At 56.0% G+C, this 14,942-nt stretch overlaps 1 protein-coding gene across 2 annotated transcripts in view; it reads left to right on the top strand.

Moving 5' to 3' along the window:
* KLHL25 (kelch like family member 25) overlaps nt 1-14,942 on the top strand; it is a 38,150-nt gene that overhangs the window by 20,887 nt on the left and 2,321 nt on the right. The window contains exon 2 of one of the 2 annotated variants that reach the window (XR_010110072.1): nt 6,811-14,902. Coding sequence is in view for 1 of the 2 variants with exons in the window: in XM_034939363.3 (XP_034795254.1) it covers nt 6,821-8,590 (1,770 nt within the window). In the remaining variant the exon portion in view is untranslated. The remainder of the gene's footprint in view (nt 1-6,810; nt 14,903-14,942) is intronic. The other variant, XM_034939363.3, reaches the window with a different exon arrangement.

Genomic DNA, 14,942 nt, shown 5'->3' with positions numbered 1-14,942 from the left:
GTAGAGACGGGGTTTCACCATGTTGGCCAGGCTGGTCTGGAACTCCTGACCTCAGGTGATAGGCCTGCCTCAGCATCCCAAAGTGCTGGGATTACAGGCATGAGCCACCATGCCCTGCCCACTTTTTTTTTTTTTTTCTGAGACGGAGTCTTGCTTTGTCGCTTAGGCTAGAGTGCAGTGGCACTATCTCAGCTCACTGCAACCTTCACCTCCCAGGTTTGAGCAGTTCTCCTGCCTCAGCCTCCCAAGTAGCTGGGACTACAGGTGCATGCCACCATGCCCAGCTAATTTTTATACTTTTAGTAGAGATGGGGTTTCACCATATTGGCCAGGCTGGTCTCCAACTCCTGACCTCAGGTGATCTGCCCGCTTCAGCCTCCCAAAATGCTGGGATTACAGGCGTGAACCACTGTGCCCTGCCTGCATTTTTTTCTTTTTTTCTTTTTTTTTTTTTTGAGACAGAGTCTCGCTCTGTCGCCCAGGCTGGAGTGCAGTGGCGTGATCTCGGCCCACTGCAACCTCCATTTGCTGGGTTCAAGCAGTTCTCATGCTATAACCTCCCGAGTAGCTGGGACTACAGGCACGCGCCAACATGCCTGGCTAATTTTTTGTATTTTTAGTAGAGACGGGGTTTCACCATGTTGGCCAGGCTGGTCTCAAACTCCACACCTTGTGATCTGCCCGCCTCAGCCTCCCAAAGTGCTGGGATTGCAGGTGTGAGCCACCATGCCCGGCCGCTTTTTTTTTTTTTTTTTTTTTTTTAAAGGAGCCATTGAAAGGCAGCAACCTGGCTGGGCGCCCTCACACATGGTTGCTGCCCCCACAGCCTCTGCAACCCAGGCAGGGGACCTCAGGCCGGGTGGCTGGTGCATCCTACCTGGCTTGTGCTGCCAGCCCTCAGGAGGGGACAGGAGAGCAAGGAGTTCATCTTTCCATCTCCTTTCCTGCCACTGCTTGCTGAACACCTCCGCCTTCCTGAGGAATTAGCAGCTCAAAGTCTGCAGTCAGGCCCAAGTTCCAAGAATGTGGCGTTGAGTCTGTTTCCTTATCAATAAAACGGGAATGATGGAAGTCCTGGCAAAGGGACATGCTGAGGTCCTTGGGGCTGTGTGTTTTCATGAAGTCATTGTTGGTGGAATCCTGACTCCGATGCACCCAGTGCATACTTGGTGCCAGGAAGGGCCGTGTCTTGGGTTTCTGTCAGCGTCAGCTCCTGCAGGGTGGCCGTGAATCACTGTGCAGGTTGTTCACTGCATAAGGGCACCCAACCTCATGCAGCCTGAATTTCAGCTGCATTTTCCTCTCTAAGTCTTGTGCTTGGGTCCAGAGCCACATCTGTCAAAAAGCCCAAAAGCCAGGTTTGGCTTTTCCGAGTTTCCAAAGGTGCTTTCCTGCTAACCCAGAGACTGGTACACTGCAGGTACACTGGCAAACCTAAAATAATCGCCCTGGCCGGGCGCAGTGGCTCATGCCTGTAATCCCAGCACTTTGGGAGGCTAAGACGGGCGGATCACCTGAGGTCAGGAGTTCAAGACCAGCCTGGCCAACATGGTGAAACCTCCTCTCTAGTAAAAATACAAAAATTAGCCGGGTGTGGTGGCGGGCGCCTGTAATCCCAGCTACTCAGGAGGCTGAGGCAGGAGAATTGCTTGAACCTGGGAGTCGGAGGTTGCAGTGAGCTGAGATCGTGCCATTGCACTCCAGCCTGGGAGACAGAGCAAGACTCCGTCTCAAAAAAAAAAAAAAAAAGAAAAGAAAAAAAGAATCACACTGTGGGAGTGGGGAGGGGTTTTCATTTTGTACCAGGGGGCCATACGGATTGGCTTGGCACTGAGCTCCAGAGATAATTTGAGCTGTTCATGCCTGGGTACTATGCAGGCTGAGTGCTGTGCCTCTCTCGTTTCCCCATCCTGTAGTGAAGAATGATGGAGCTGACACCCTCGTTTTGAGCCTTGCTAACTCTTGGTTAGTGGAGGCGGGTGGGAAGGGGTTAGTGCTGCAGCCATACTAAGTCAGGCCTTCCTGAGACTGGCACGGAAAAAGCAGCTTTGATGGCATCCGGGTTCCTATTTCTCTCAGGATAGGCCTTTCGCTTTCGGTCACTGGAATCTTCTGTGAGTGTGGCAAGTTTTCTTCAGAAAGTCTCACCCCTTGGCTAGTTTGTTTCTTTGTGCATTTAACTTTCCAAAGATGTGCTGGAGAAGGATGCTGGGCACATTGTTACCCGGTACATTTTAGCTGAGTCTGTAGGTGAGGATTGCCTGGGGAGCAGCGATGTCCAAGGTGGATCCACCCCTCGTAGCAGGATGAAGAGTTGCTGATCTGTGGCATTGCAACATTGTGCAGTTACGCTATGTGCCTTAAATCCATCAAAGCTCAGGACGACGCTTAGGTCATGAGAACAATTCTGTGATATGTGCAGAGCGAGAGTGTCTGATTGATTATGGCTCCAAAGACGTGAGCCGTGGGCACAGGGAGGCTTCCCGGGGCCTGCTTTTGGGCCCTCTCACATGCTCCCCACCCCCCGCCGCTGGGAGCCTCTGGCTTGGGCTGCTTTTGCATCCCCAGGCCCTGCTATGAGGCTGGGTATGTCACTGGTACTGAACACATATATCTTGAGCAACTGAAAATAATCACACACAACCATTCTTCTGGTTGCTAGATGGAAGGGGTGGAGGGACACACAGCTAAGACCCCTTACCGAGACAAGCATCCCCTGATCACCAATTCAGGGCACTGATGACCCTGTGAGTCCTTAAGTGACAGGCCTCAGCAAAAGGGGGCGGACCAGAGGACCACAGGGCTCCACTTGGCCCTCTGCGCAGGCTTCCATCTTGGGTAGGTGGCAACACGGCTGTCACCCCTTCCCACTCCCAGCCCTGGTCCAGTCCGGTCAGCAGTCCTAGGGAAAGGGCCTGCTTCGTTCCTCAAAGTTCCAGTGAACGTCTTAGTATAGAGTCCCACTGGTCTGTCCTGGGTGTAGGCCCCATCACAGCAGTTGGGAGGATGACACTAGCTCATCAGCCAGGCCTGGCACGTGTCCACTCCCCACCTGATCCCCAGGGCCCAGTGATGTGCAGCACCTGGGGCCCAGTGCCCATCCCGGGATCCCACCCGCTGAGCTGCCTGGAGGCAGGTGGTTCCCAGAGAACAGTCAGGCTGTGAGTGCGAGGAGGAGGCGGCATTGTGCTGGTGTGAGTAAAATGACACGTGTCTACCACATGTCAGGTGTCGCAGCCGCCTAGGCAGCATTCACCACTGCCTCGGCCTTCCTCTCCTCTGGGTCTTGAAAGTGGCTGGGCTGGCAGTCATGGTGGAGTTGATAAGAATGAGTTTCGTGTGCTGTGTCTCAGGGCTTCATCATGGGCATAGGAAGAGATGGACAGGTCCATGCCATCAAGTCAAGTGACCTCTGTGCCGGGATCTGTCCTGGGTGTTGAGGTCACATCAGTGAGCCCCACACAGGGTCCCTGCCTTTCTGGGCCTCCTGTGCAGTTTGGGAGACAGTACACAAATAACATGCCTAGAAGCTGTGTGGGCCTCAGCATCCTTGCCTGTAAAGTGGGGCTCCAGTGCCTTACTTGGGATCAGGCTGAGTCGGTGAGTGAGTGGCTGCCATCAGTGGAAGATTGGCTCAGGGGCAGGCGCTGCCCAGAAGGAGATGGGACAAACCGGGGAAACAACTAGGCAGGTGCTTCTGCCCTTGGCACAGAGGTGCCCCAGGCTGGCGGCTGTCTAGGGGGTGGGAACCTGCCTGGGCGTGTACATGAGTTGCCAGCATCTGCGTCAGCAGGCAGGCATTCTTGGTGCCGACTTTGGCAGGGTATCTGTCAGCTCTGGGACCCTGGGTTGCCGCTCACTGTTGGCTTGGAGAGGTCACTGCTCTGCCTCCTTCTCTGGACCATTGTGGCTGCCCTGTTTCAATTTGCCCTGCTTTTTGGCTTTCTCGGTCTTTTGAGTCTTGCTTTGTCCTGCCCATAACCCCCTCCAAAGGGAGTCTCTGCCTGGGTACTCTCGCAGGCAGCCCAGTTAACACAGTGCCCCAGAGTGGAGTTAGTTCTAGGTGTGTTGGTTCCAGGGCCGTAGTTACTAAGGTGAGGAGCTGGGATTCCAGCTGGGGCTGTCTGTAAGAAGAATCCCAGAGGGGCTCACCCCACACTTGGAGTGTCTAAGCCCAGGCATTCAAGCTGCCGTTCAGCCCAAGCTCAGAACCAGCCTCCCCTCTGGCAGGGCCAGGTTGGGGCAGGGGGCAGGTGCGATGAGGTGCCTAGGGACCTAGAGCAGGGAGGTCCTTGGAAGCACAGGTGTGTTGACAATGGAACTGAAGCCAAACCTCAGCATCAGGGCCCTTGAACGTGACCTCAGTGGAGAGGGCTTGGGCTTAGGAGTCCCAGGGCTTGAACTAGAGTTCTTCCTGGTCCTTGGCTCTCCACGTTTCCCCCAGCACGGTCTGCAGACCAGAGGCAACAAATGCCTCTTAAAATGTCCTGACACTGTGGGGTGGGGCAGGAGGGGACAGAGCCACATTTGGGAAATTGTCTGATCACCAAGGGGGTGGTCTGGAGTGAGGAAACTGGAGTGAGAGTTTAGCAATCACAGCAAGATTTGGGGAAATGTCGCAGGGTCTGGAATTTGGATTAGGCAATTCCGATCAGTCACGGGCCAGGCTGTTGGCAAAGCTTCCCTCAGACCCGGTCAGCGCAGTCTCTCAGGCTCCGTGCCACTGCATCTGAGGGCCCAGCTTCGAGGATGCGCTCAGGAAATAGTTGCCAACAAGTGAGTTGTGGAGGCCTGAGTAGGATGGGGATCTCACTTTACAAGAAAATAATAGTGAGGTACAGGATGGAGGTGGAGCCAGGATACAGCCTGGACCTGCGTCCAGTGCTCTCACCCCAACCCCCAGAAGGGCTAACCTCATATAGCCTTGGAGCCCTGTGGACTGTGGGCTGCAGGTTTGGACAGCAGTGTCTTAGGCAGGTCCTCGGTGTACAGTCTACCTGGAGCTTGGGGGTCCAAGCAGCAAGGCCAGTCTGGCCCCGTGCCCTCTCTGCCTAAGCCCAAAAGCAGGGACCTTGCTAGCTCTAATCTCGTCAGTTTGTGGCTTCTCTGCCTCTTTGCCAGAGGAGGAGCGAGCAAGAGAGAGCCATGTAGCCGGACACTGATTTACAATTTCACTGAAGCATGAAATCGTTTCCTACCTTTACCACATTATTACCTAAGTAGAAAATTGACTTGGAGTGGGAGGCGGCAGGAGAGTTACACACTTTTGAAAATTAAAAATGAAAAACTTTGTTGTTTAGGGTTTTTTGTTTTTCTTGGCCCCATTACCAGCAGGAAGACAGCAGCACAGGCTTTTAGGGGGTCAAGATACTGGAATGCAGTTTGCTTTTTGGCCATGTTTTCTTTTCTTTCTTTTTTTTTTTTTTTTTCAGGCTTAATTCACTTTATTTTTCTTGTATAAAAACCCTGTTGTAGCCACAGCTGGAGCGTGGGTCCTCTGCATGGAGACTCTGGTGAGGGTCTTGACAAGGTGGTCAGTGAATTCCTGATCGGGAGACTTGGTGAATACAGTCTCCTTCCACAGGTCAGGGGGGCAGGTAGCTGTGGTCTTCGAGATGGCCTCAAGGGTGTTGGCCATGTTTTCTCTAGGTATATGAGTTTTGCCGCCTGTTGGCTGAGCCTTGAGTTCAAAGTACTGAACTGGGGCCTCGGGTCATGCCATTCACTGGACATTAATGACAGTGCTTTAGAATTCCCCTAGATTGAGCAAGCAGTGAACCTGTTTCTTGGCCATCACTCCATCACTCTGAGCGCCAGGTCCCCAGGCCTGGTGGAGAAGGGCAGGCAAGGGAGGCAGGGGAGGCGCTGCATTGGCCCAGGATCCTGGCGTCAGCTGGGGGACCTGGGAAGCTCTGGCTTCGTGTTTCTCTGCTTTGCTGAGGCAAATCTGGATCACTTCCGTTAGGGTTCGGCATGTCCTGCTGTCATCTTGGGCCTCTGCATTGGTCTCGAGGGTGAGTCACTGGCGGCCCCACCTCCAAGCCATCACTTGCCCCAGCTAGGTAAAGAGCCCTGTGGAGACACCTGGATTCAGAGAACATGTCTCCACTGAGCACTTGGGCCTTGATGGCGGCTCTTGTTCCAAGGCAAGGGGGATGTCTAGCCAGTACCGCTTGGAGCCCAGCCCAGGGCAGAGCCTGCTGGGAGCAGGGAAGTGGGTACGTGAGGCTCTGCTTGGGCGTCCACAGCAAACCCTGCAGGGATTAGTCACCTTGAACAGAGATCAGGCTCCAGAGCCGGACAGCCCATGTGAGAATCCTGGCTGTGGCAGTTTGGGTAGTTTCTTGGCCTCTCTGAGCTGTGGCTTCCCTAGCTCTAAAATGGGACTTACAAGAGAAGCTTCTGTAGAGGACTGTCATGAGAGTGGAATGTGGTCAAAGGCACCAGTTACTTAGCACTGCCCGGACACCAGCCTGAGTCAGGAACACCGTTTGCATGTTCTCTTAACCATGGGAGGCAGCCTCAACTGGAGCTTGCCTAGGGGGTGGCTCATCTGCAGGCCAAAGATGTTTGTCCCAGAGCTGGCTCATACCCTGAGAACAAAACCAGTTTCTGCAGGGCAGGGTGAGACCCAGCCACTCTTGCCTGTGTTGTCCTTGGCGATGTGGTTGCGGGAGAAGGGCTTGGTTTAGCAGAGGTGAGCAGAGAGTGGGTGGGAGGGGACAAGGGGGCTTGTGCTGAAGAGTGAGCCCTGAGAGGGCAGGTGGGCAGGAGGGGCTCCTCTAACCTGTGGGCTTGTTCCCCCACAAGCTGGCGCACCATGTCGGTCAGTGTCCATGAGACCCGCAAGTCGCGGAGCAGCACGGGGTCCATGAACGTCACCCTCTTCCACAAGGCCTCCCACCCGGACTGTGTGCTGGCCCACCTCAACACGCTTCGCAAGCACTGCATGTTCACCGACGTCACGCTCTGGGCGGGCGACCGTGCCTTCCCCTGTCACCGTGCCGTGCTGGCCGCCTCTAGCCGCTATTTTGAGGCCATGTTCAGCCATGGCCTGCGGGAGAGCCGGGATGACACTGTCAACTTCCAGGACAACCTGCACCCGGAGGTGCTGGAGCTGCTGCTGGACTTTGCCTACTCCTCACGCATCGCCATCAACGAGGAGAACGCTGAGTCACTGCTGGAGGCAGGCGACATGCTGCAGTTCCACGACGTGCGGGATGCTGCCGCCGAGTTCCTGGAGAAGAACCTTTTCCCCTCCAACTGCCTGGGCATGATGCTGCTCTCGGACGCCCACCAGTGCCGCCGGCTGTACGAGTTCTCCTGGCGCATGTGCCTGGTGCACTTTGAGACGGTGAGGCAGAGCGAGGACTTCAACAGCCTGTCCAAGGACACGCTGCTGGACCTCATCTCGAGTGATGAGCTGGAGACCGAGGACGAGCGGGTGGTCTTCGAGGCCATCCTCCAGTGGGTGAAGCACGACCTGGAGCCGCGGAAGGTCCACTTGCCCGAGCTCCTCCGCAGCGTGCGTCTGGCCTTGCTGCCGTCCGACTGCCTGCAGGAGGCCGTCTCCAGCGAGGCCCTCCTCATGGCAGACGAGCGCACCAAGCTTATCATGGATGAGGCCCTGCGCTGCAAGACCAGGATCCTGCAGAATGATGGCGTGGTCACCAGCCCCTGTGCCCGGCCACGCAAGGCGGGCCACACGCTACTCATCCTGGGGGGCCAGACCTTCATGTGTGACAAGATCTACCAGGTGGACCACAAGGCCAAGGAGATCATCCCCAAGGCCGACCTGCCCAGCCCCCGGAAGGAGTTCAGCGCCTCAGCGATCGGCTGCAAGGTCTATGTGACGGGGGGCAGGGGCTCCGAGAACGGGGTCTCCAAGGATGTCTGGGTATACGACACCGTACATGAGGAATGGTCCAAGGCGGCGCCCATGCTGATTGCCCGCTTTGGCCATGGCTCAGCTGAGCTGGAGAACTGCCTCTATGTGGTGGGGGGACACACATCCCTGGCAGGGGTCTTCCCGGCCTCGCCTTCTGTCTCCCTGAAACAAGTGGAGAAATACGACCCTGGGGCCAACAAGTGGATGATGGTGGCCCCCTTGCGGGATGGCGTCAGCAATGCCGCAGTGGTGAGTGCCAAGCTGAAGCTCTTTGTTTTCGGAGGAACCAGCATCCACCGGGACATGGTGTCCAAGGTCCAGTGCTATGACCCCTCGGAGAACAGGTGGACGATCAAGGCCGAGTGCCCCCAGCCTTGGCGGTACACAGCCGCTGCCGTCCTGGGCAGCCAGATCTTCATCATGGGAGGTGACACGGAATTCACAGCCGCCTCGGCCTACCGCTTTGACTGTGAGACCAACCAGTGGACGCGGATTGGGGACATGACTGCCAAGCGCATGTCTTGCCATGCCCTGGCTTCCGGCAACAAGCTCTATGTGGTCGGGGGCTACTTTGGGACCCAGAGGTGTAAGACTCTGGACTGCTATGACCCCACTTCAGATACATGGAACTGCATCACCACAGTGCCCTACTCACTTATCCCCACGGCCTTTGTCAGCACCTGGAAGCACCTGCCCGCGTGAGGAGCACCTGCTGAGCCCAGCCAGGTGAGTCCCTGGCAGCCCACGGCCACTCTGGGTCCGGAAAGGTCATGGGGGAATGCAGTCCCACCTCTTCCCACTGGGTAAAGGTCACCGTGTCTTCCAGGGAAGTCTGGGTGGGCAGCAGGTGGCTGGTGTGCTCTGGAGTCAAATCCTGGCTCTGCCTTCTATTTGCAGTTAACCTGGAGCAAATTATTGAACCAGTCTGCAAAATGGGGACAGTAACCATGGTTAGACCAACATGGTGGTTCCCAAACATGGCTATACTTCAGAATCACCCAGGGACCTTTTGACAGTGCTATGTGGAGCATAGGTCAACCTGCAGAGTCTGAGGGTGCAGTCTCCACACAAGCCTGCTCTTACTTTTGACACCAGGTGCAACAAAGGGGGCCTCCAAAACCACCCTCGGTCAATTTTGCCAGAAAGACTTATAGAAGTCGCTGAAGGCTGTTACGCTCACAGTTGCAGTTTATTATAGGGGAAAGATACAGATTAAGATAAGCCAAGGGAAGAGACATGTACTAAGTCAGAGTCCAGGAGAATGGCCCCCTCCCCATGGAGTCAGGACAGTGTTACTCTCCTGGCACTGATGAGTGATGATATGTATGAAGATTGCCAACCAGGCCCGGGCATGGTGGCTCATGCCTATAATCCCAGCACTTTAGGAGGGCTGAGGTGGGCAGATGGCTTGAGCCCAATTCAAGACCAGCCTGGGCAATGTGAAAGTCAGTCCTGGCCGGGCACAGTGGCTCATGCCTGTAACCCCAGCACTTTGAGAGGCCGAGGTGGGCAGATCATGAGGTCAGGAGATCGAGACCATCCTGGCTAACAAGTGAAACCCCATCCCTACTAAAAATACAAAAAATGAGCCAGGCATGGTGGTGCATACCTGTAATCCCAGCTACTTGGGAGGCTGAGGTAGGAGGATCATTTGAACCTGGGAGACAGAGGCTGCAGTGAGCCAAGATCATGCCGCTGTACTCCAGCCTGGGCAACAGTGAGACTCCGTCTCAAAAAAAAAAAAAAAATGATCGCCAACCAGGCATGACATCCATGTCTAAATGGTGGAGTCCTCCAAAAAACTGTTAACTGTAAACACCAAAGCCTGCATGGTGGGAACAGACAGCCTTGGTTTGAGTCCTGTTTCTCCTGGGGTCAGCTGTGTGCTCACCAGCATGCAAGGGATGGGGAGAAGTCCTTCCTCGAAGCCGGCAGGCGTCTAGCTTAAGCGAGGTCATCCTTGAGGGCCTTGGAGCAGGGCTTCCTGCAGAGCGAGTGTCTGTGGGTTGCTGCCACACTGTCATTGTGTGGAATCGCTATGAAAACAGGTGACACGGAAGGCACTCTGTGGGAGGTGATGGTGGGACAGAGACACTGGGAGCAGTTTGAGCCAGGCCCTGCAGACCCTGCAGTGAAGGGAAGGAACAGGCGGGAGGAGTGTCTCATCTGGTGCTGGTTTAATCTCCTGAGAAGCTGAGTGGGGGCGGGGTCTTCCCGCAGCAAATAGGGGCAGGATCGGCGTGAGGTCCTGCCATGAGAGAGGGTATCCCGGCCAGCCTGGCAGGGTACTGGGGTAGATGCCAGAGAAGGGCTTTGTGCCCAACACACCCTCTGTGTTTAGGGCCTGGGAAAGGCCAGGGTGCGTGCTACTAGCCCTTGGCCATTCTCCCGGCTCATGCTGTCCTGGGCCCCTCACCCCTGCAATAGGGGCATAAGATCCCTGGGTGCACTCTGCCTCCAGCACAGGACAAGACTGTGGAAGATGAGCTGTCCTGCCGGAGGGAGCCCAGCCACTTCCCACGATCCTGCAGCGCTGGGTGGTGGCAGTGATCCCCACGTGTGGGCTCAGCTTCAGGTCATAGGAACCCTTTCAGGAGCTGGCCCGAGCTAAACATTAATTTCCTCAGTGAGCCAGCGGCTGCTGATACAAATGCTGAAAGCTCTACCCAGTGAAGGCAGTCATTCTTAGCTGGGATTGCTTCTCAATGGAAGCTGATGGCTCAGCCTCTAACTCAGACCCAGCCAAGCCTTCGAGTCCCTTAAAGGGACATGGTGGCAGGCAAGGAGGGCCCAAGCATAAGCATCAAATTGGTGAACACAGGGTGTTTGGGCTCACAGAGGCCAGCCTGAATAGGAACACCGCTTGTCTTTTTTCTTTTATTTTTCTTTTTTCTTTTTTTTTTTTTTTTGAGACAGTCTCGCTCTGTCACCCAGGCTAGAGTGCAGGGTACGATCTCGGCTCACTGCAACCTCCACCTCCCAGGTTCAAGGAATTCTCGTTCCTCAGCCTCCTGAGTAGCTGGGATTACAGGCGTGTGCCACCGCATCTGGCTCGCTTTTTTCTTTTACAGCTTTTCTGTTTTCTTCTTCTTCTTTTTTTTTTTTTTGAGACAGTCTCATTCTCCCCCAGGCTGGAGTGTAGTGGTGCGATCTCTGCTCACTGCAACCTCTGCCTCCTGGGTTCAAGCGATTCTCCTTCCTCAGCCTCCTGAGTAGCTGGGATTACAGGCATCTGCCACCATGCCCAGCTAATTTTTGTATTTGTAGTAGAGATGGGGTTTCACCTTGTTGGCCAGGCTGGTCTCAAACTCCAGACCTCAGGTGATCCACCTGCCTCGGCCTTCCAAAGTGCTAGGATTACAGGTGTGAGCCATCGTGCCCGGTCTTCTTTTTTTTTAATCTGCTGTCTTTGGAGAAAAATCAGACCTGCCAAATTTCTTGATTCCCTGAGGAGTGAGATTCCAAGAGGATACTGGCGTTTCCTCATAATTCCCTGTTGCTATCCTCTAGGTCATTTAGAAACCTGGGGAATGTCACCTGTGGGAAATGGAGGCCCCTCCCACCCCAGGCCAGCCGGGCTGGGCAGGGTGAGGGGGCCCATGCTGCTGGCCTCAGGCAGCTAATACCATCTCTGGTCTGAGCCTCCAGACCAGAGGCTGCCCCCTGCCTACCCTCCAGGTCAGAGGCTCCCTCCCACCTGGCCCTGCCCTGTCAACTGGACCTGGTGAACCATGTACTCTCCCAGGAATTGCTCTGATCTCAGGGACCCTGGAAGGGGAGCATGCATGGTGTCTTGGTTGTGACTTTTTGGCTGCTTCACCCTGGACTGGCTACTTGATTCCCCTGAGGCTCAGCTTCCCCATCTGGACAACGGGAGTGGAAATTGTATTACTCATAGCACTAGAATAGAGATCAAATGATTGCCAGTTTCAGAAGCAGCTTAAAAGGGGTAGCAATGGAGGACAGGGAGATGCTGATGCTGATGGTTTTGGGGTGCTGTGGGCTGCAAGGGCCTCTAGATGTCTCTGCTTAGCCCCTCCCTCTGAAAGGCCTGTCCACCCATGACTGCTGTTCCTCAGCAGGCACTTGCCCTGTGCCCACTGGAGTCCTCCTCAGTCTGTAATGGGATTGCTGTCATCAGCTCCATTTAGGGATGAGGAAGCGGACACACAAGACTGAGCCAGTCCCAGATCTGATGGGGAAGCTACTTCCAGACCCTGTCATCCCAGAGCCATGTCCCCAAGGCGTTCTGGGCTGTGTGCTTCCTCGGCTGCTGTGCTGAGTCCAGGTTGCTCTTAAGCTTCTGCCACTGCCTTGCGTTCCAGCTGCTTCCTTCTCATGGGCCTGGCGGCCATCCGGAGACCCTCTGCGCAGCCCCTCCTCAGCCTGAGGCCACCCCAATCCCATGGCTTCTGTCCCCTCACTATGACCCTGGGTTGTTACCATGCTCTGCAAAGCTCCTCCTGTCCAGCTTCTGCCTGGACAGCTCAGTGTCTGAGTTCTCTTCAAAGGCAGGGAGTGAGCTGGGCTCTCCATAGAAGGGCCTGCAGCCCAGAAGCCGCTGCCCGGGCATGCCTGGCCTTCCCCGGGTCACCAGGAAATGGAGCCACAGTGGCTGCAAGCAGAGCTCTCGCTGCTCAGGCGGCCACTGCGGAGCTGTCAGGGCTGAGCCAGAGGAGAGCCCCCAACTCAGGCAGCCGCAGACCGGGGCCAGGAAGGGTGGAAACAAAGCACTCCTGCCACCTCCCCCGCGGCGGGCGCCCCTGGTGACCATGGCACTTCCCACTGAGCTTGGCTGCCTGCAGCCCCAACCAGTGCATCGGCCACCTAGAGTGTCGTCTGGCAGTGCCTGGGCCCGAGATGGCTTCTGTGACCACCCCGCTCCCTACGTTTCCCTCCCTGACGCTGCTCTCCCAGGCAGCAGTGGGGATCAGGCCAAGGATGCTGGTGAGAAGTCCAGCTCTCGCTAGTCCCCACGAGCATGGCTGAGTCTCCTGCCTCCAGCTGGGCCCAACTGCCCCTGTCCCTGGAGGCCCCTTTCCATCCATCCTGTAAGACTCTGACGTTAGCTTCAGAAGCCACCAGGAGGCCCCCTGCACACTGTGGCCTCTGCACCCCAGATCATGGCCCCTGTTTGTCCACAAGCATTTTTTTTCCCCTGTTCTGGCCACCTGTTGGAGCTCTTCATAGGTGTGAGCGTCTGCATCGAGTTCCCTGTCATTCTCCAGAGCTGTTTGTCGTAGGTCCTGCTGTTGGAGGGCGCCCACTAGGACTCTGAGAGGTGAGACAGTTGGCATCACATGAATGGTGAGTCAGGGCTGGAGCAGGACTTGAGCCCTGAGTGTGCCGCCTGCCTGCAGGCGCCTCTGGGAAACTGGCCACGGGCATCCTCACGTCTGCGCCCCTGGCACAGAGCACAGGCTTGGCCAGCAGCCGCCCAGAAGCGGCGGGGAATTGCTGAGCTGGAACCTGAGCGACCTCCAGGGCAGCCCCTTGCTCCAGTGTTGCGGTTGGATCCACAGCCTAGGGGATAGCAGCCAGCGGCTGCAGGAGGCCCCCGCTTACCCACTAAGGGTGATCTTGCTGTGAACATTCTCTCCTTCTCTCTCTTTCTCTCCCACTGGGCACCCCGTACTCCAGGCCCTTTAAGGCGCAGACTCCCAACCCTTCTTTCCCACGCGCCTCCAGCATGGGGGGGCTGCCGAATGCAAGGCAGGCATCCGGCTGCCGACAGCTTGTCTTCTCTTCAGGGTGTTGCTGGGGCCTAGCCACTGGGGTGCAGGGCAGGGCTCCAGTCCTGGCTCTGGGAAAGGCCGAGCTCATTAATCCACTGTGGGCTCCGTCACTGCTGCAGGAGGAACAGTACAGTACATTCTCTCCTGTCTTAAAAGAAGTTGCTACAGATGGGAAATCCCAGAGCACAGGCCTGAGGATTTCTGCCAGCCTTGAGGGTTGGGTCTGGCTAAGCAAGTGCCCAGGACGGAGTCCGTCCGTCCAGGCATCAGCAGTCATTCGTTCCTGTGCCAGGCTGGGGGATAGAGCAGCATCCCACCCTTGATGGGGCAGGCTGAGTCTAGTGGGGCAGGCCCTACACCAACAACCCACAGGATACACGTTGGCCAAGGCCTGCTGCACACAGGAAGTGCAGGGCGGCCGCTGACCCTTGTCCACTCTGCAAGCTGGAGGATTAGCCCATTTCACAGTTGAGGAGGCCAGGCCCCAGGGAGCACCTGCCAAAAATTAAAGGGACCCAGCCTGAGAGGGAACACAGGAGCCTGGCCCCGAGGCTCCCCAACCCCTGTGCCTCTAGCTGTCATCTGTATTCCTTTCAGCAACTCAGGGTGCCTTGGGGGACACCCCCAGATAGGTAGCGTGGCTGTTTAGTTCCAGGTAGCAGTGAGGCCTTGCCCTGAAGGGACCACATGTCAGCATGTGGCGTGCTGGGATGGGGCCAAGACCGGGCAGCCAGGCCCCAGAGGTTCGGGTTTGCAGTCTTAGAGCATCTCAGGATGGTTAGGGCCCCTGTGACCCCAGCTTCTCACTTGTGAGGAGCTTGAAGGGATTTGGGGGCCTTCTCAGTCGCCGAACCCAGCCTCTGTATCTGGAAACAACTTGAGCACGTGGGGAGGGCAGAATTCCTGCAAAGCAGCCTTCAGAGAACAGACGGCCCAGCACTGTGTGGGATGGAGAGGTGTACCCCACTTAAAGGGGACAGCCGTGGAGCCTCAGTGCTGGCTTCAGTGTTTAATTGAAATGTAACTAAGGTTACTTAATACACACAAGCATACAACTAGAAAGCCCCTTATGTTCTTGTTCTTACACAACTAAAACTAACATGTACAGCTTAAATACAACCAAAGCCAAAAACCGCGGACAGCGTCACCATTAATCACTGCTTTGCTGAGGCTCCTTGCCTTGTGGAGTGGATGAACATGCAGCGTTGCTAGAGTGCTCTGCCTGCCTGTGCCCGCCTGTGCAAGAGGGCTCACCTTTTCCTTTAAGGGCCTCGGAGTGGTATGTGAGAGGGAACTTATTCTATTAGGGGAATTGGCTC

The sequence above is a fragment of the Pan paniscus genome, chromosome 16, assembly GCF_029289425.2.
Source record: "Pan paniscus chromosome 16, NHGRI_mPanPan1-v2.0_pri, whole genome shotgun sequence".
In the NCBI taxonomy this organism is placed as follows: domain Eukaryota; kingdom Metazoa; phylum Chordata; class Mammalia; order Primates; family Hominidae; genus Pan; species Pan paniscus.
The sequence above is the reverse complement of the archived record's forward strand: the minus strand, read 5'-3'. Positions and strand labels throughout refer to the sequence as shown.